A 19,100-nucleotide genomic window follows, 5' to 3' on the forward strand; every position below is an offset into this window, starting at 1 on the left:
AACGCTCATAACCACGGTGCGCTTGGCTATAGTAAGGGCCATGACGTCGAGGGCTGTTCGCGGGCGCGATGGATATACCGAAACGCACGGCTCTCTTCGATGGCTGATTTTGAAGTGCTTGCCAGAATCGGGCATATAGAACGAAAAATACAGCCATCCGTTTGGAACACGAATGTGAGATTATTGCTGACGGATATTGTCAATTATATTTGACTAATTTCTCAAATGTTCTGGCACGGTTTAAATTCTTTTTTTTTTGTATCCCTTTAAACAAGCCGTCCACGTGGACCGCCAATGATCCTTGACCAAGGCGCTGAGCTGGCCCCGAAACGACCAGGGATTTTTATATATTCAAATATGACATTCTTTAGTCTTGCAAGTTTAATATTTGCTAACCGAACGGAAAACCGTTGAAACGTTGTTTTTTTTTTGTTTTTTTTTTTTGAAGGATTGGATATTTTTGTCATTACAGTGACTGGGAACGAGGCGATTCCCGAATGTATGCCGAGAAATTCATTGTCAAATGTCCAAATTGAATGTTTACGCAGTGCTGGTGTCCGCAGCGTGAGCCGTCCTTAAATCGCGGCAATCGCAAAGCTTGATGTTAAATTCAAGGCGATCGGTTTGTTGATAACTCCTACATTGCGAACCCAGCGACGTAGCCACCAAGTTTGCGAAGGATAGACTAAACAAAAAAGACCATGTTTGTCCCTGAAATTGAGCGGGACCAGAAATCTCCTTGTTCAGTTTTGTTGCGCGCCAGTATACTTGCGTTCCGCTAGTGCCAGAAAGCATCTGTAAGGCGAGAAACATTTCTATCCAATATCGCTGCACGGCCCCTTTGATGCAACTAAATATATAATAGTGAGCGTCTTGCCAACAGTAGAAAGGCGACAAAGCGGCACGTTGGTGTCGCACGTCGCCAAATATGTGGTAATAAGATGGGATCGTTTCCCATATTTTATCTCAATAACTATATCTCTTCATCGTGACCTCTCCTAAGGCAGCGGTGTAATCTTCTTTCTCCCTCTCTTCGTCTTTGCCAATATCCAAGCAGGACTGTTCCAGCGCGCCATCATGATGTCTGGTTCGGCGCTGAGCCCCTGGGCGCTGGCGAGGGACGCTCCTCGGCACACGCTGCACGTGGCCCGCGCCCTGGACTGCCCGACCGAGGAGAGTCAGGGCCTCGTCGAGTGCCTGCGCGTCCGGCCCGTGGCCGACATGCTGCGCGTGCCCCTGGCCGTGCCCGACCACTTGAGCGCCTTCGGCCCCACCGTGGACGGCATCGTGCTCGTCGCCGAGCCGCAGGCGCTCATGGAGGACTTCAACACGCAGGTGAGCAGCCCGCGACTCGGGTATGGCGTCTGTTAACCGTCCTTGACCAGTGTCTTTAACGCCCTATCCCATCCATTGAGCAGAAGTGGTCCCAATGTAGCAATAAATGAGGGCACAGAAGCCGGTGTCTTATTGTGTCGGATGTTGGCATCCTGGCAATTGGTGGTAGATGTCCATGGAAAAATTACGAGCGAACGCGAATCTCACTGTCGTCGCGATTTTTAGACTCTTGGCTGCTGAGGCTTCTGTGTATTGTCATACTGGAGAACGGCCGTGACACTTCCTTTAAACGCGTCCGGCGACAACCAGGCAATACCACGACGTCATCAGTCGCAAAGGGAGAGACCGCTTCTGAAAACTTGGAAAGCACACGAGTCGGAAACGCTTTCCGGGCCCCTTAACCCGCTTGGGCCGAAGAAGCAGCGTTTCTGCGGGATATTGCCTGGGGCTACTGTTAACGTGAAGAATCGGTTTGCGCTTTCTCGCACCTTCCTCAGACTGCTGGTAGAACAACAAAACTTCTTTTTACCATAAATTGGTGCCTTGGATTAGAGGATTCTTACGTACTGTCCAATGTCTTAAGGAATAAAACTTTTAGTATTTTTACTCCAAACGTCAGCTGCGCATCTCCGAACACTCAGTCTCCGCAAGCTGAAGATACAGCTTTAGATGTGTGGACCAGATGCCAACATTTCAGAGCTGCCGGTATCTAATTCAAACGTTATAAACGATTTTCGGAAATTTTCAATGAGAACGTGCCGCCCATTCCCAGTCTCCGACGACATTTAATTCTATGTATTTCTAAGCTTCTTCGGCCACTATAATCATTGTATTTATAGTAGCACGACCATAAAGATCCGTGCAGGTAGATATAAGTAAAAGTACGTATAGACTCTCTATGAAGGGGGAAACGTGTAGCCAGTACACTGCCTTCCTTGTTATTACACACTTTCTTCCTAACAAGGAATTTATGTGCACCCTCGAACACCACACACCGGAAAATTATTTTAAAAAATTGTAAACTAATTGAAAAAGTGAGCGGGAAAGCTTAATTGTAAAGCTTATTTCAAGTACTTTTTGGTAAAGAAAGGTGTAGGTAATTACATTATTTCGCGGTGCTTTTCACACCTCTGGCGAGACAGCACACAGTGCGGCTAGCACGAACGGTATCCTAATTCATGTTATGCGAGTATTTGTAGTTACCTCTGTTTATTCTCGAATGTTTAGAACCAAGCTACATTTCACTTGGGGTGGCCACCTCAAGGATTCGTAATCATAAGCGTCGACATTATCGCTCATTTATAGCGCAATGTTCCTGTGCTTTCTGGTTTGAAGAGTATATTGTTGTATTGATATGCACTTCGCATTCAAAGCCAGCTCAAGGCTCTCCTCTTTCGCCTTCTACTGTATAAGTAGACCCCCATTTTGGGATGCTGCAAGTTCAGAATAATGTGCACATAACTCGAATAGTATTTGCTTTGTGGATATATCAAACGGAATGCGCGATGATAAATGTTTTGGTAAGGATTCCTTCGGGATTGCCAACCTATATGGTTTTCGAAATTCCTGGTAGAAGTTTGGGGGGGGGGGGGGGGTTGGGAGGTGTACACCATGGGCTTGTGTACATTAGGTACGAAATTCTGTGTGTATGTCTGTTGGGATGGGAAGGGGGGGGGGGGGGCTCGGTCCCCTACTGGAGGCGTATCAAGAGGTGTTGGAAAAGCCATTACGAGGGCATCTATCACGTCTTACAAAAAGCTGATATTGAATGCACTTAGTTGCACATTGTCTTCAGAGTGATTAAGCGTCTTAGGATTTCGGGTACCTCGTCCAAGATTAGTGTCTCGTTGCATGTTGCCGAACAGGCTCCACGCCACGGCTATAAGACAGTTCAGGAGACGGGCAAAACGGCTTTAATTCTGAGGCAGACCAATATCATTTAGAGTAATGATGTCCTCCGAACGCCTTACTCCTCCTCCATGGAACGTCATCATAGTCGGGTCGCACTGACGCAACAATTGGACCCGAGCCAGATGCCGAGCTTCCTTCGACCCGTTGATTGGACACGAGGTCCAACCGAGCACTGACGCGGCGCTCGTATCCAATCAGTGTCTTCGCCCGATCTCACTGCGATGATGTCAAAATTCGAACGCACAGGCTTTGATTATTCTATGTCGTTTTGCGTAGAATCGCCGTCAGAAGAAGAAAAGGGATATGCGGCGGCGGGATATTCCTTTTGTATGGTTCGCCGCAGCTAGAAAATAAACAAAACAAAAACGAATGTAGCTTGGAAGATGACGCTTCCGCGCTCAGCTATCTTGGCTATCATCATAGCCTCCTCTATACTCACAAAGCGTGGCAGTACGACGACGGAGCCATAGAGTGCCCGGTCGCAGATTTGGAGCGCGAGGATCTGGTAGCACCGAGAATTTCTCGGGGAGCTTGTAGACAGCGCACAGCTTTTGCAGCGGCGAGGAACCGAAACACGAGTCTCGACCCCGACGAGAAAAAAAACGGTACCCAAGGAACTCTGGGAGCACGAGCGTACATTTCATCGCTCGGGACAAGTGTGTTTCGGTAACTCGCCGCAGCGGGGCGCCCTTTAAATGGCTCTCCTATCATTCGTTGCTTTTGCCGCTCTACCTCTTCACCTTCGGCGGCCGCCTCTCGTGGCGATCTTCCAGGGTTTGTCAGTATAGATTAGGCTATGCTATCATACACGCGTGACAACGCAAAAGGCTTACATGCCACACTGGAGATTCGTTGACCAGCGCTTTGCCTCTGAGCAAACGAGGTGACTCAGAGGCGCACTGTCAAACATTTTTTATTTCTGGAAGAGAAAGACTAGTTTAGATAAGGTATTGATCTGGTACTCCTCAAATAAACGTGTTTAACAGGCTTCATAGTAGGTCTATATTGCTTTGTCTGTTATAAAACTTGAAATGATATACAAAGCAACATGGCAGATTGCTTTTGATTCACATGCCAGTCTTTTAGTTTTTGTTTCAATGTGGTCAATGCTTATTGTATTATATATGAAAGTGAGAAAGAATCATTTCATATATATATATATATATATATATATATATATATATATATATATATATATATATATATGAAAGATGTATGAGAATAGGAGGAAATCAATAAATATGGTCTTAAAAAAGTGTCAGCACGCAAAAAGTTGAAGGCTCTAATTCTAAAGCGATCTACTGAGGTATCAAATGTTGTACATAAATAGAGCAAAGTCGCACAGGCAGACAATGTATTTTACGTATTATATAATTGCACATCATATGTTACGTTGTGTTTTTTAGCACGCCCCAACCCATGTGCACCTTAAAACACTACTTTGTTAAAATCTAATTATTATTGGCACTTCTTGGAACATTTATATAAGATATTTATAATAGTTTCCTACAACGAACACATATTGCCAAGGCTCGTAAATGCATGCGATAGCTATGATTCGGGAACATCACAGCAAAAGATGGTTAACCCTCGTATACGAATTCAAGTACTTCTGTTGATCTGTGCGCTCGCAGTACCGCAACTACGACGTGATGCTGGGCATGTCCCGCTTCGAGTCGTACTTCTTCATCACGGCATCCGAAGAGAAGTACGGCATCGAGGTGGACCGCCGGGACCGCATCCTGCGCACCCTGGTGCGCAACCTGTACTCCTACCACCAGCAGGAGATCTTTCTCACTATCGTCAACGAGTACACCGACTGGACCAGGCCCTTCCAGGTGAGCGTTCAAAGCACCTATGCACCAACAAGCTCGAAAGCCATGACGAGAGCACTCTAAACTTGGGTTCACTTCAAGAAACGTCGTGGAGAAAGTCCGGCTCCACGCGGAGTATACCTAATTTCCCCTTTTACGTGGTAAAATAACACGTGTGTAAGTTTATTTTAAATTAGCAACATAGAATTGTATCAGGACGTGCACGTTGAAAATGCAAATAGCATTGTTTCTTGCCTCTTGAACAAAATAACGTCAGAACTACTTCGCGCAGCGTATGGACTCTGCGCAAAACCTTTTTTTCTTCGTGTGACAGCGACTGTAAGCTACTTTACACTGTTGTGTTTAAGCGTGATCGAGTGCACTGCGCTTGCCTGTAAGCGCGGATGGCGGTAAACACACTGGCGTTATCTACCAGGTATCGTTCGAATATTTTCTCATTTTGAATGTTTAGAAGCATCATAATTTCATCGTGAGCTCGAAACACTTATAAAAATGATCTGCGTACGTTGATTTGATCTAGTGAATAGTGCCAAACCGACAGCCTAGTAATACCAGTTTAAGAATTACCTGATAGATGACGCCTGTGTTCCAGTGTGTTGATCTCTTCGTAGTCAGTTACCAGTGAGCGCAGCGCGCTCAACCAGACACAAATGTAACTGTGTGAATCATCCGACTCTTCACGATGACAGTAATTCGCCTGTTCCCGTCACGGGATGTTCGTCGGCACGTCCGTCACGCGTGAATGCCACTTTCTTGTTTATCGGACTTTCGGAATCACTCTTGGCGACGCGAGAGTTTCTGAAGTCAACACTACGCTTTTAGAACTCTGCTCGAGGAGCGTCTGGTGATTAAGGTGTGTAGAAAGATCATTAGGCGTGTAGAAGAAAAAAACACCGAACTCGCGCAACTAGACTTCACTGAGCATCCATCGTAAACTTAGTGCCATCATTGCTAAAGCTTCAAGAAAACAAACAAGCCATTTTAATAAGCTCCTGTGCATTATAATATTAAGAAAGCAGTGGTCGGCCTCTATATTAGCCACTTTTTAGAGGATAATTTTCAATAAACGTAGACCCTTGTCGTGCCTTTATTTAGCCACTAAACGTATCATTTTTCATTTTGTTTTCACTTCTTTGGAGGTAGTTAATTAAGTTAATATTTTGCTTGCCTAATGAAATTATTGGTTTCCGAAAATACACGTTCCAGAGACTTTCAACTCAGTAGTATATTTGGGAGTAGAAGGTTATAATGGATTTGTTTTAAGAAATACTTTATTTTTCCAAAACGAAATCGCCTGAAAGTTAGAGAAAAATCATAAATTACTGGGAATCGCATTGAGTTAGTTCCACAATGATTAGAGGAACTTCCCATTACGTTGTTGTTAGAAAATCCCCGACTGGCCCCAAGCTGTAAACATGCTGAAGCTGGACGATTGTGCACAGCAAAACTACGGACGTGTGCGTCTTGACCTTAGTGTGTGTTTAGCATTGCTTCCGTTGGCAGACGGTACCAGACATCTTAAGGCCTGTGCTCATTCGCGTTTAGACCTGGTGCGTATACCGTAGCGGCAAGCGGATGCGTAGCATTGAAAAGAGCGGTTGCGGCAAACTTGTCTACACAGTAGCGTTGACACGCAGACGACTACACCCAAGAGCCAATAACAACGCACTATCAATGCTAGCTCCAATAGTAAGCGAAATTCACGGCAACGTGGCGGCGCCCGGAGACAGTGTGAAAGTGGTCCATCTTGGGACAATCTCGCTGGCTTCCCCGACATTCTGTCCGGTTAGAAACCATCGCATCCTTCGACAAACTCGCTCCCGCATTCCCCACCACTTCCGAAAGCGTAAAAGTAGGTTCTTCTAACGGAGAACTAGAAACGCACCGTCGAGTGGCGTGAGCGATAACGTGACCCTCCTTTCCTTTCTCAGCTTCTGAATAGTCTACCGTAATGCGCTCCCACTACTTCCGCGTCAAAAGTTGAGACAGTCTCTACGAGGAGTGCCCAACCTTGCCTTCCAAAGAGAAGCGTACAGGACACGTGAAAATAGGGAGTTTTAGCGAGTCGTTTTTCGAGGCCACGGTTCCGAAACCACGATTGGTGCAGCTGGTTCGTTCCGTGAAACCGTACCTGAAATTTCACTTACTTTAGCGAATTGCGAAACTGGCGCAACCCTGTGAACGATGATGATGATTGTGTTTGACCCGTGGCACCATCTTCTAGTAAACATCTGAAACATTCTGCAACGCGTAAATCCCCAGCGGCTCGTGCTTCTGGCGTACGACTGATGTAAACAAGACAGCCGATGTAACATTTGACGGTCGGATTTCAAGACGTGAGAAGCTAGATAGAGTAAAATGTATCCGAACAACCGTAAAGGTATGTGGTGTGTCTCCGTCATCTTGAACTTGAACGATCGTTCACGTTTTGTGCCGTCCGACCAAATCACTTAGTCTGCTCGCGATAGCCACAGCAGCTAGTCTGCCCGCAGATCGCAAAAATTCGCAAGCATGTGCAGTTTAGAACATTCACGATCGCTTACCATTGGAGCAGTCCTCGAAATGATTTGGTTCATCCTCTCAAATGAAGCAGAGTAACAGGATGGCAAATCGCTTCCCGCTGTCCGAAGCCTAACGCTCCGCTGGGTCGGCGAAGTCAGTCGCCAAACCGACCGCCATCTTTTTTTTTTACCCGAGTCGTGAACGGTGCTGGCTAAGTTCCGGCGACGACTCCAGCGGCCAGAATGGGAGAGTAGAAACGAGAAGAGCCTCCCAACGTCCCGAACGACTTGCGTGCGCATGCGCAGTGGCGTCTATCCGATGCGTTCGAGGACAAACCGTTCGTGTGGAAACGACCTGCTATAACTCCCTATTATCGCGCGACGTCACATTTGTGACGTTTCTCATGTAGACATCTTTTTCCGCTCGGAAAGCTCGATAGATTATACGCTAGCTGTCCCCCGGTCGCGCGCGCGCTTGGATACCCGCTGATTGTTTTGTTTGTTCTTTTTGCGTTAAAAAGCATTTTTTGATTACTCAGATATATAAGTAATAAGAGCAAGTACGCTAAACATTCGTTTAAAACTAACACTCTGTTCTTTATTGACACCTAAAGTATAAAAGGAAAACATTTGTTCACATATGCGCCGTTTCAGGTCACGTTAAGGTCCTTCAGAAAGACCTCTTGGCTCTGAGAAATCGGCAATTGAGAACCGAATTCGCTTGTCTTCTAGCCGAATCTTCAAAGGAGTGCGTTCTTAAGATATTTCTTGCGTGTCCGCAAAACAGCGATTTGCACGAGTATGAATCAGCGAAGTTTATGAGAGAAGCGAAACAACTAACTAACAAACTATAGAAGTCGTTGAACACCTGAGACTGTGGTGCAGGGAAGAAAAAAAAATGTTTAGTCGAAGGGAAAGACACAGAAAGGAACGTCTCTTCCCTCCTTCAACTAAATATTTTCCATTTTTGTACCACAGTTTCGAGTGTCAGACGACATGATAATCTATTACCAGCTACCCTGTGCACTTACAGTCTTCTCACTAATAAACTGTACATGTTTACGGAAGAAGGGGTTCGAATATCCACTTCACATTTCCAGAAGGATGTCTCAGCAAGGGCACTACCGAAGGTAAAAAAAAAATCATGATATTTATGCTTCTTAACAAATACGATGCTTCAACGATACGGTTTCGGGTTTTCAATTGAACAGAATGCAAGCCCGGCGCAATAACCCCTGCGCCACACCGCATTTTTAGAGCGCAGCTCTTAGGGGCCCGTTCCCGGCTTGAGCGGCGTCGGCGTCGCCGTCGGCGTCGGCGTAACCAAGGTCATCCCAAGGTCACGTGACCCCCAAGGTCACGTGACCCCTCCCAAGGTCATCTCAAGGTCACGTGACCCCCTGAAGGTCACGTGACCCCTAAGGTCACGTGACCTTGGGGGTCACGTGGGGTCATCTTGGGATCACGTGACCCCCAAGGTCACGTGACCCATTCCAAGGTCATCTCAAGGTCACGTGACCCCCAAGTCACGTGACCCTTTGAAGGTCACGTGACCCCTCTGAGGTCACTTGACCCCTCTAGGTCACGTGACCCCCGAGGTCACGTGGTCTCCTCCCCAAGGTCCCGTGACCCCCGAGGTCACGTGACCCCCAAGGTCACGTGACCCCTTCCAAGGTCATCTCAAGGTCACGTGACCCCAAGGTGACCCCCACGTGACCCCCCGAGGTCACGTGACCCCTCCAGGTCACGTGACCCCTCCAGGTCACGTGACCCCCAAGGTCACGTGGGGGTCACCTTGGGGGTCACGTGACCTTGAGGTGACCCCCAGGTCACGCCTCCCCGAGGTCACGTGACCCCCTCCACGAAGTCACGTGACACCCCCCCCCCCCCCCCCCGAGGTCACGTGACCCCCCCCCCCCGGAGCATATTAAAGAATGAGGGGAGGAGGAGGAGAAGGGAGAGGGGTCTACCCTCCCCTCAGTAGCCTTCACTCCTCCTCCTCAAGAGCTGCGCTCCAATTCGGCGTTACAGGGATTTGTAAACGGCTTTCACTTTTTCTTTTTTTATTCGCTCCGTCACACCGCAGACAACGTGAAGATAATAAACCTTGCTTATGACCCCGAGTACGATCTCTCGGTACGGCTCCTGGAGTATGTCGCCCAAAATGAGTTCAGAAACTTCTCTCAATGTTACTACCGTGAATCTACCTGGCTAAATGAGAAGGCCATAGTCCTGGCCTAAATGAACGCTTATGTTGTTTAGAGGTCTGGCTAGATGAATTTAATACCGCAAAGTTCGTCTCTCTTGAAAGATTTCCCTTAAAATTTTAGCAGAATTTCAAGCGCGTTTGGAACCACCTTTTATTAATTTTAGGCACCCTTTTTGTGTGGAGGCGATGAAACCGCTCATCGAAAACCCATGTCTGCAGTCGCTTTGGTACCTGAGCCCTCATTTTTATTTTATGGCGAGAAAGCGAATTTTCGCATTGAAACCTTTACAGGGTACCGGCGGCTGGAGCTAGATGGCACAAGTGGCCCATGTCCCTGATTGTTGGGAATGGAAAGGCCCAAAATGAAAATCACCATTGGAACCAAGACCGATCAGCCAATGACCTTGAGAGACGGTGCCGTCTATTCGTTGGTATTTGTTAGTGTCCGGCTGGCAGACGGGAAGGCAATGGCATTACTTTCCCAGATCAAGGAACCTTACACGCGCTAACACCGCAGACAACCTCCTCCTACGGGTAGTAACTCATCACTGGTTTCATCGAAAATGAAGGCTTCTCGCCTCTCGGCTTTGCATTCTAGCAAGCCGGGCTTGTATGAGTGTACCAAAATACGTCCCCCCTCACCCCCGGCCAAGCAGCGGCGCCACATAACTTTAAGAACGTCTTGCTGCCGCAACTACGACGAGCCACAGCGGAATCGTGGAAGCACCCAATAAACATCTTCCATAGCGAATTAGGACTATGAAGGGAAACTATTACTCTCCTCTTCGTGGATCATTCGGGTATATATGGAAGCAGCAAGCTACCTCCGTCCAGCAGAGATGAATCCAAGTGATCATTACCTTCGCCGCCAGCGTTCCCGGTGATAACTGCAAATTCCGGATGTTTTCCCAACACCCGCTGACAAAACCTATCTGCTTTCTGGGGCTCAACAACTTTTCCCTCCCTTACGACGATAACCTGCTCTTTCATGCAGCGTCCTAAAACTGCTACGTTGCTCGATCTGGGAGTCCTTGTTCTGCTACATCCACGCGCAGCCGGGATCCGAGATATCCTCGGCTGGCGGAAAGGTGCCGTAGAGACACTCACGGCCTTCTTAAGCCACACAGACGTTGACGACAAAGCAGAGATGCCTTTACAGGGCAATGTTTGCATCCAGTTCCTGTATGAAATCTTGTGCCAAATTTCCATCGGGGTATCCCCTATATATTGATTTAGGGAAGTTCAACAGCTGTCGGGCACAGACGTAGGCACAGCATTTCCAACACCCGCATAAGAGACTTGAACATTGCCGTCATTGCGCTCGTGAGCTCGCGGACGTATCCCATTGTCGCCACCAGAGCTGGTGCCTCGGGCTCCGAAAGTGTTTGGGGTGCCCGTGATCCCACCCACCGGAAGACGTCCGGCGGCGTCCGACATTCGCCGAGTCTCCCTCCCGGACGAAGCGTCCCTATTTGCGGCCACGCTCGACCTCATATCGACGGGCAACGTTGGCTCTCACGATAACGAGCGTTCAGCGAGTAGAGCGCCATTCTTCTAAATGGGTCGAGGAACGCATCGAGTATGACCACCAAGGGACGACCGAAAGATAGGGCCAGCTGGTCCGGCCCCACGTTCGAGTGCCAGATAATGTGGGGTGTTCACTTTAGAAAACGCCCGATCACGCCCCGCCTCGACCGCCCCGAAGGTGATCACACAACGCAAAGTACGAAGAATCTACTGTATCACAGTTGGAGGAGGCAGCGAATTGTCCTTCCACCGTACCGTAGCCGACCGTCGTCGAGCTAACTGTCTCAGCTCTGCCGCGTGCCATCTTCGTCTGCCTCCTCTTGGCCCCCGCGGGACCATGTTCGGCCCGCTTGTGGCCGTGATCCCCCCAAGTCGTGTCATCATAGGTGAAGCGATAGCTTCCTGATGCAGATTAACAAATTGTCAGCTGCCTGCTACCCTTGGGGGTTATTGTGGGTGCTGTAGAGTTTCTGGTGAAGCTGTTTAGGATGCGTTTTTGTTCTGAGGCAACACAGAGACCAACATCAAGACCAGTGGTCTTGCTGCATGTTTACCAGGTGTCCCACTATATTAATAATGTTGTTAGTAGGTTCGTCGTACCCGTATTTTTTCGGCGCGATCCACGTTGTCGCAAATGTGTGGAACTATTAATCGAGGTGGACGCCCAGAAGCACAATGTCACGTCAACCACCACCGCAGGCATGCTGCCTGCATATGTGGAGTAGCGTACCTGATGCTTTTGTCCTTTGACAAAGTTTACACTGGACAGACGGGAAGGTGCGTCGACGTCCGGGAGAGGTAACATTCCCTTACATTGCGCTCCTTGCTGTCTGGTCATGTCGCGGTTCTTTGTGGTAGATGTGTATGTTCTTTGCTGTTTGGTAATATTTAGCAAGACATAGAAGTAATATCTCTAAAAAAAATGACAAGGTTTATTGTGTTGCCAGCTCTGACGCGATCATGTGAGTAGGTGCTCCGTCGATAGCCCTGGCAATAGCCTTGGTGGGAACCCGCATGAATGGGGAGGTATATTATCGGGGTTTTCTTGCGTCTTTCTTGTCTAGTTTCATGTTCACTTGCTGTATTGCGCAGAAGTAAAATTTCAGTTGTAAGTCAGCGCTCTGTGTATGTACCTCTACCTGCCTTCCGTCTTTTGCGCTGTTTTTACCAGTTTAATATGTCGATATCGCTCACCGGCTTCGCCGGAATATTCTCGGTACAATCCATGGCCTATATTTTTATTGATTTTGTTTTTTCGCAGTCCACCTATCACTCTCGATGCGAAATAAATCTTCATATAAGGAAGTCACACCCGAATTTTACTTTTTAACCCACCCTGGAGGAGCGAACCCTACACAATTCCTGCAACGAATTACCGTTTTCGCCATACGAATGCTGGTAGGAAAGTAATTTATTTTCCCATGATGCATCGCTTCGATCTGAATGAATATCTCCTATAAGGACAGCCGCGGTTGTGTCTTACAAACAAATTTGGGGTTGCTTAAAACGTCTTTTGGGGCGCCGTGTCTCGCAGCACCCGATGAACATCCTGGACGGCACGGGCGAGGCAGTGGGCGACGCCCTGGTGGTGGCTCCGCTGGTGCGCGCCGCCAATCTTCACGCGCAGGTGTCTCCGTCCACGTTTGTGTACGTGTTCGGCTACCAGAGCGAGGCCGGGGACTACCCTAGCCGCCTGGGCTGTATCCACGGCGAGGAGCTGGCCTACTTGTTCGGAGCGCCACTGGTCACATCACTAGCCCACTTCTCCAAGAACTACAGCAAGGCCGAGCAGTCCCTCGCGGAGGCCACGGTCACCTTCTGGACTAACTTCGCCAAGTTTGGGTGCGTACTCTACGGTTTTCCTTGTCAAGTATCCAAAGACCCTTTTCAGAGCTGCTTTAGTGCTAACCAGTTCGATCCTACTCCATTAAAACGGCAATAGGGCACTTGGTTAATTACCACTTAGAACGGTGACAAATATAAACAACGAATAAAAAGTGGACTCTATTCCCCACCTTCTTCTTCTTGTGTATATTTTGTGCATTTTAGGTTCTACAGCAGCTTGAAATCGACAAAAAAAGGTTATATTATTTTGTAGTTTTATATTGGACCGCTGCTTTCAGATACGAGAGAAACAATCGAGGAGAAATTAATTTCTGGTCATTCTTGTTTGCATGACGAGAGCATGCTATCTCAATCTCGCAGCTAAATCGCTAACGAAGGCGTTTTCTAAAAAGAAACTTACGACTCTTACACAAAACATAGATTTGAAAGAGTGTAGTGATTTTTGTGAAGCGTGAAGGCATGAAAGCTGTTTTCTATGGTAATCGAGACGAGGTGTAGGACCCGGAACCTATAGGAATGATTCGGCGGATATTAGATTAAACATAAACTGCACTTGGGACAAGCAGATTTACTTTTCCCTGCCACTCCACTTCAGTAGAATGTTTGGAAATACGCTTCCATTTTTCCGACCTGTCGATCCTACGATCGCCAAACTACGAGCGGGAAGTACGTCTTCACTTCAATTACAAAAATGAAATTGCGCTCACTATTTGCACTCTTAATTTTTTGAAAAAAAAAAAAACTCGGAGGCGGTAGCCAACGGGTAGCCCTGGCACACTCCTGGTCCGCAAATATTTCCATACTTCTATGCTTCATCCATCCATCAAAGGAATGAAAAACGTCTGAAGGCTATGCGCGAACATTTACCGAAGATAGCGCGCAGGCGTGTCCTTGCAGATACTGCCAAACCCGCCGTATAGTTCAAAACCGGTTGTGTTTAAAACTCTATTGCACACTGACGCCACCAAGGTTCCACTAGCGCGAAAAACAGACAAAAGAAGTGTGAACAGGCCGGAAATTAGAGTAAAATTAATTATCTTTTCATTCATCAAAAACAGCACGAAAAGTTCATGCTAAGAATAATTGCGTAAAATAAAAAAAAATATAACAAAAATAACGTCCTAAGCCTACATCCCCTAGAGAGGCTTATGTTCCTTCGTTAACATAATTAAAATTTTTGTGATATCGTGACCGAGCCGAGAAGTTTGTCGTGTCGCGTCACCTTTCCTACGCGAATTTCTTGGCTAAGATCCTCTTAGCGCCATAATTTATTGATTTTTTTCTTTTCGTTTTTCTGAATAATTAAAAATGCGCCTAATTAAACGCCAATTCTCCTTCATAAGTAATTATTCATTATTTTTTCTTCGTGCTTGCAGTAGCGCTTCAGTGAAAGCACTTTCAAAAGCTTTTTATATATATATATATATAAATATACACTGGACATTATGGATCGCCAAAACGTTTGCTTTCCCTTTATGCATTCGTGTCGTTTCTTAACAAATGAAAGTATTTTAGCACTTAGGCGCACTTCCTTCGTATAGCGGACACCTCTCAAAAGTACGCACTATTTCGCTATGGTTAAGCATGTCTGAAATGACGCAGGCAAGCGATCTCGGTCCGGACGGAACCACAAAGAAAACATTTATTGCCAAGAACCGCTTGTTCTTATATTCCTTCGGGGTGACGTCACACGGGCCGTGTGCAACTTATCGACTAGATAAGAACGCTCGCGCTACGACACTCCTCCGGGCTTACATTTTTGCTATTTCCGAAAGTCCTTGTGTTGAAACCGGTCCGGGGGACGGCGTTCACGAACATCACGACGCAGCACGATGTGCGACTCGTCCTGAGTCCGGCTGCGAAGTTCACCGTCGTCTGTCGTAGGGGCCGCGTCGGACGTCGGATGGATCGGCGTTGACTGTTCCGATTCGTAGCCTGGGATCGAAGACGCGTCTGAGTTTGTCGAGCCGTGCGCTGGTAGCAATGCACCGTCCGAAGGCTGCGGTGGGGTTACCACCAGTGGCTGTAGCTCGTCGCGACGCACACTTGCCTGGTCGCCACACACACTCACTGGTTCAGTTGTAACAGGTCGTGCGAAGGAATGGCGCAGATGGTCTGCGTGCATAAATCGAATTTGACCACCCGCCACGCGCACAAGATACGTCACTGGGCTAACAACCTGAGTCACCGTGCCGTCGTCCCAGGAGATGTTCTCGCCACGCACACACTTAGCATACACTCTCTCCCCAACAGCAAAAGCGCGCTCGGTGCCCCGATGTTATCTTTCTGCTGTTTGCTGTTTAACTGTTTATCACGCATATCCCGAACAAAATTTGGCTTGAGGAAAGACAACTTGATCCTCGGTTGCCGATTTAAAAAAAGCTCGGCAGGTGTCTTCCCTGTTATGGAATGCGGCGTGTTTCGATAGCTCATCAAAAAGCTGTCCAACGCTTCCTGTAGCGTTTCTTTTGATCGGGATTGAGCTTGGGATAACAGTTGTTTTAACAAAGCACGCTTTGTGGTCTGCACTAAGCGTTCGGCAGCTCCGTTTGAAATCGGGTGATAGGGCGGTGCCTTTGTGTGCTTGGTGTTGTTAGTCGCCAGAAACTGCTCAAATTCCTGGGAAACAAGCTGGGGCCCATTATCACTGACGATTTCCTCAGGAAACCCGTACGCTGCAAACACATTTCGAAGTTTGCTGACTGCCTGTGAAGTGATAGTAGATGTCATAAGCCATACTTCTATCCATTTAGAATATGCATCTACTAGAACCAAAAAATTGTGTGGTCCCTTTGCAGCGAAATCAATGTGTACCCTTTGCCAGCATTTAGAAGGGTAAGGCCAGGGGTGCAAGGGAACAGCTTGTGCCGCCGGTTGCACGACTTGGCAAACTCTGCATTGCCTGACGTACTGTTCTACTGCTTTGTCTAGCCCCGGCCACCAAATGTAGCTTCTTGCTAACATTTTCATTCTGGTGGTGCCAGGATGATCCTCATGCAGCAGTGACAACACGGCTGGTCTCAATGCCTCTGGCACAACAACCCTTGTGCCCCAAGTCAGGCAACCTTGTTCAATAGATAGTTCTAGTCGTCGGACAAAGAACGGTTGCAGATCATCTGCGATATCTACAGGCCAACCAGATCTAGTATACTCAACTACCCGGCAGAGTGTACCATCTCGTGCTGTGGCTTTGGCTATGTCTGCTGCTGTTAATGGAGTACATTCAAAGACAGAAAGGCATTCAGCTGTATCGGCTTTTGGTCGGGACGGAACAGGGAGCCTTGAAAGCGCGTCAGCCACTTCGGTTTGCGATCCCTTGCGGTATTTAAGGGTATACTGATAAGCTGCCATGATTACAGACCACCTTTGCAGCCTTGCAGCCGCCTGTGATGGAGTCGCTTTATCCTGGCTCAAAATGCCCAAAAGGGGCTGATGGTCCGTATATAGAACAAATTCACGGCCGAAAAGATACTTGTGGAACTTTTTAAGCCCGAAAATTAGAGCAAGAGCCTCCCTTTCACACTGCGCGTAATTTTTTTCCGCTGTCGTCAGTGTTCGCGACGCAAAGGCTATCGGGCGCTCGTCTCCATTCGGCAAGACATGAAAGATTACCGCCCCGACGCCGTAGGCTGACGCGTCACATTGCAAACCCAACGGTTTGCGTGCGTCGTAGAAAATGAGGGCGCGGCTGTTGATAAGCAGCTGCTTTGTCGCGCTGAATGCGTTACTGCACTCTTTCGTCCAAAGCCAGCGTTCTCCTTTTCAAAGCAGCCTGTACATTGGTTCTGCCACCGATGACATATTCTTTAAGAACTTGCCGTAAAAGTTAAGCAGTCCCAAATATGCCTTGAGTTCCGTAGTGTTTGTTGGCTCTGGAGCGTGGGTGATTGCTTTTACTTTTTTATCTGTTGGATAAATGCCATCCGCACTTATTTTATGGCCAAGGTATGCTAATGAGCTCTGAAAAAACTTGCACTTCTCGAATTTAAGCGTAAGGTTGTACTCGCTTAGTTTTTCTAGTACCCGTTCGAGTGTCCTTTGGCAATCATCCACGTCGCGGCCAGCTATGATAACGTCGTCGAGGTAGCACCCAACGTTTGCGATACCAAGCAAGACCTTGTCCATCAAGGACTGAAATATAGCAGGGGCACTCGCGATCCCATAAGGGAGTCTGTTATATTGATAGAGCCCCTTATGAGTGTTTATTGTTAGAATCTGTCGGGCTTCCGGGCTCAGTAACACTTGCTGGTAGGCTGATGATAAGTCTAGCGCACAAAACACTTTGCCTTCCGCAAGGGCGGTGAACAACTCCTCTGGTTGCGGTAACGGGTAATGATCCGTCTTTAACACTGGGTTCACTGTGACCTTATAGTCACCACACAGCCTCAGCTCATCGCCTTCTTTCTTTGGAACCACCACCAGTGGAGTAGCCCAGTCGCTCCGACTCACTCTTGTGACAATGCCCTGCCCCTCAAGGTCAGACAGCCTCTTTTCAGTCTGTTCGCGCAGCGCGAAAGGTAGCGGTCGTGCCTTGCAAAACACCGGGGAGCTACCTGGTTTCAGGACGATGTTTGCTTCGAAATTTCGTATTGCTCCGAGGGTACGCGAAAACACGCTTGGGAACTTTGCACGCAGGTTAGCTTTTCTGTCATCGGTACTCAGAAACAAAATGGATCCCCAGTTGAGCTGCAGTTTCTCGAGCCATGTTCGTCCCAGGAGTACGGGTAGCTTGCGCTCACCTTCTCGCACGACAACAATTGGTAAAACAGCTGTCTGCCCTTCATAGCGCGCGTTCACAGTGCACTCTCCCACGACATGCATTTTCTGGCCCGTGTATGTTTTCAAAACTATAACACTGGGCTCACATTTCACATGCGACAGTTTAGCTTTGTACACACTTTCTGGTACAATAGTCACCGCGGCTCCCGTGTCTACCTGCATTGGTAGATCCTGACCTTCCACATTCATGGTTACTATGTAACCTTTCTTAGCCACTGAGTTCACTGTGCAATTGTACAACGTGTTCTCGTCGTCCTCAGACGACTCAGATACGCGGTGCGCTTTTAATTCCTCTTTGCTGGCTCGGCACATGTTTTGAAGATGACCTACTTTAGAACATTTCTTGCACGCATAGGTCTTATACCAGCAGTTTTCCGCCGCATGCGCCTTGCCGCAACGGAAGCACTTTTGTTTCTTGCCTTCCTGTCTAGTGGAGCTTGTAGTCTTTGTGACGCGCCGTTCGCTTGTTTTCATGGCGTTGATTGACCCGCTCCTGGTTCCCTCTTGTATCGCGGCGGTTTGCATTGCGGCCAATTCCCTGTCGAGGGCTATTTTGCAGGCGCTGTCAAACGTTAAAGCTTCTTCTGCGAACAGCGCTCTTTGCGTATCTTCGCTTCGAATCCCTGCTACCAGCCAGTCGCGCAGGGCGTCCCTGAGGAATTCCCCGAAATTGCATTTTCGAGCAAGGTGTTTTAGTTCGACGATAAAGTCTTCCACGGACTCTTGTTCAAGTTGTACTCGCCGATTAGATTTGCACCTTTCCGCAATTACGGACGTTTTCGGACAGTAGCGGTTCTTCAGGAGAACCTTTATTTCCTCGTAAGTTTTTTCCCCTGGCAGCGCGGGGACTACCAAATTCTTCACTACTTCATACGCCTCCGCGCCAATTGCTGTCAAGAAAACTGGCAGCCTCTTTTCTGCAGCAATGTCATTCGCGGTCACGTAGTGTTCGAAACGTTCCACGTACGATTCAAAATTTTGGACCTTCGGGTCGTACTCATCCAGCTTTCCTAGCCGCGACATGTCCTGTCAGGTGAGCCAAGAAGGTACTTATCAAGTTGGCTCCGGAATCCGCCCCTGTAGCTTGCCTCTCCTGGGTCGACGTTGCTGCTCGTCGAAGGTGGGTGGGCCAGGGCCGGCGAGTCCCATCTTCGTCGC

General features: G+C 48.0%; 1 protein-coding gene across 1 annotated transcript in view; it reads left to right on the plus strand.

Moving 5' to 3' along the window:
* LOC8040819 (neuroligin-4, Y-linked) overlaps positions 1-19,100 on the plus strand; it is a 245,611-nt gene that overhangs the window by 144,911 nt on the left and 81,600 nt on the right. The window contains exons 3-5 of the mRNA XM_040214702.1: positions 1,058-1,335; positions 4,881-5,084; positions 12,853-13,160. Of these exons, the coding sequence (XP_040070636.1) occupies positions 1,058-1,335; positions 4,881-5,084; positions 12,853-13,160 (790 nt within the window). The remainder of the gene's footprint in view (positions 1-1,057; positions 1,336-4,880; positions 5,085-12,852; positions 13,161-19,100) is intronic.

The sequence above is a fragment of the Ixodes scapularis genome, unplaced genomic scaffold (genome assembly GCF_016920785.2).
Source record: "Ixodes scapularis isolate PalLabHiFi unplaced genomic scaffold, ASM1692078v2 PGA_scaffold5__190_contigs__length_132052651, whole genome shotgun sequence".
Lineage (NCBI taxonomy): Eukaryota > Metazoa > Arthropoda > Arachnida > Ixodida > Ixodidae > Ixodes > Ixodes scapularis.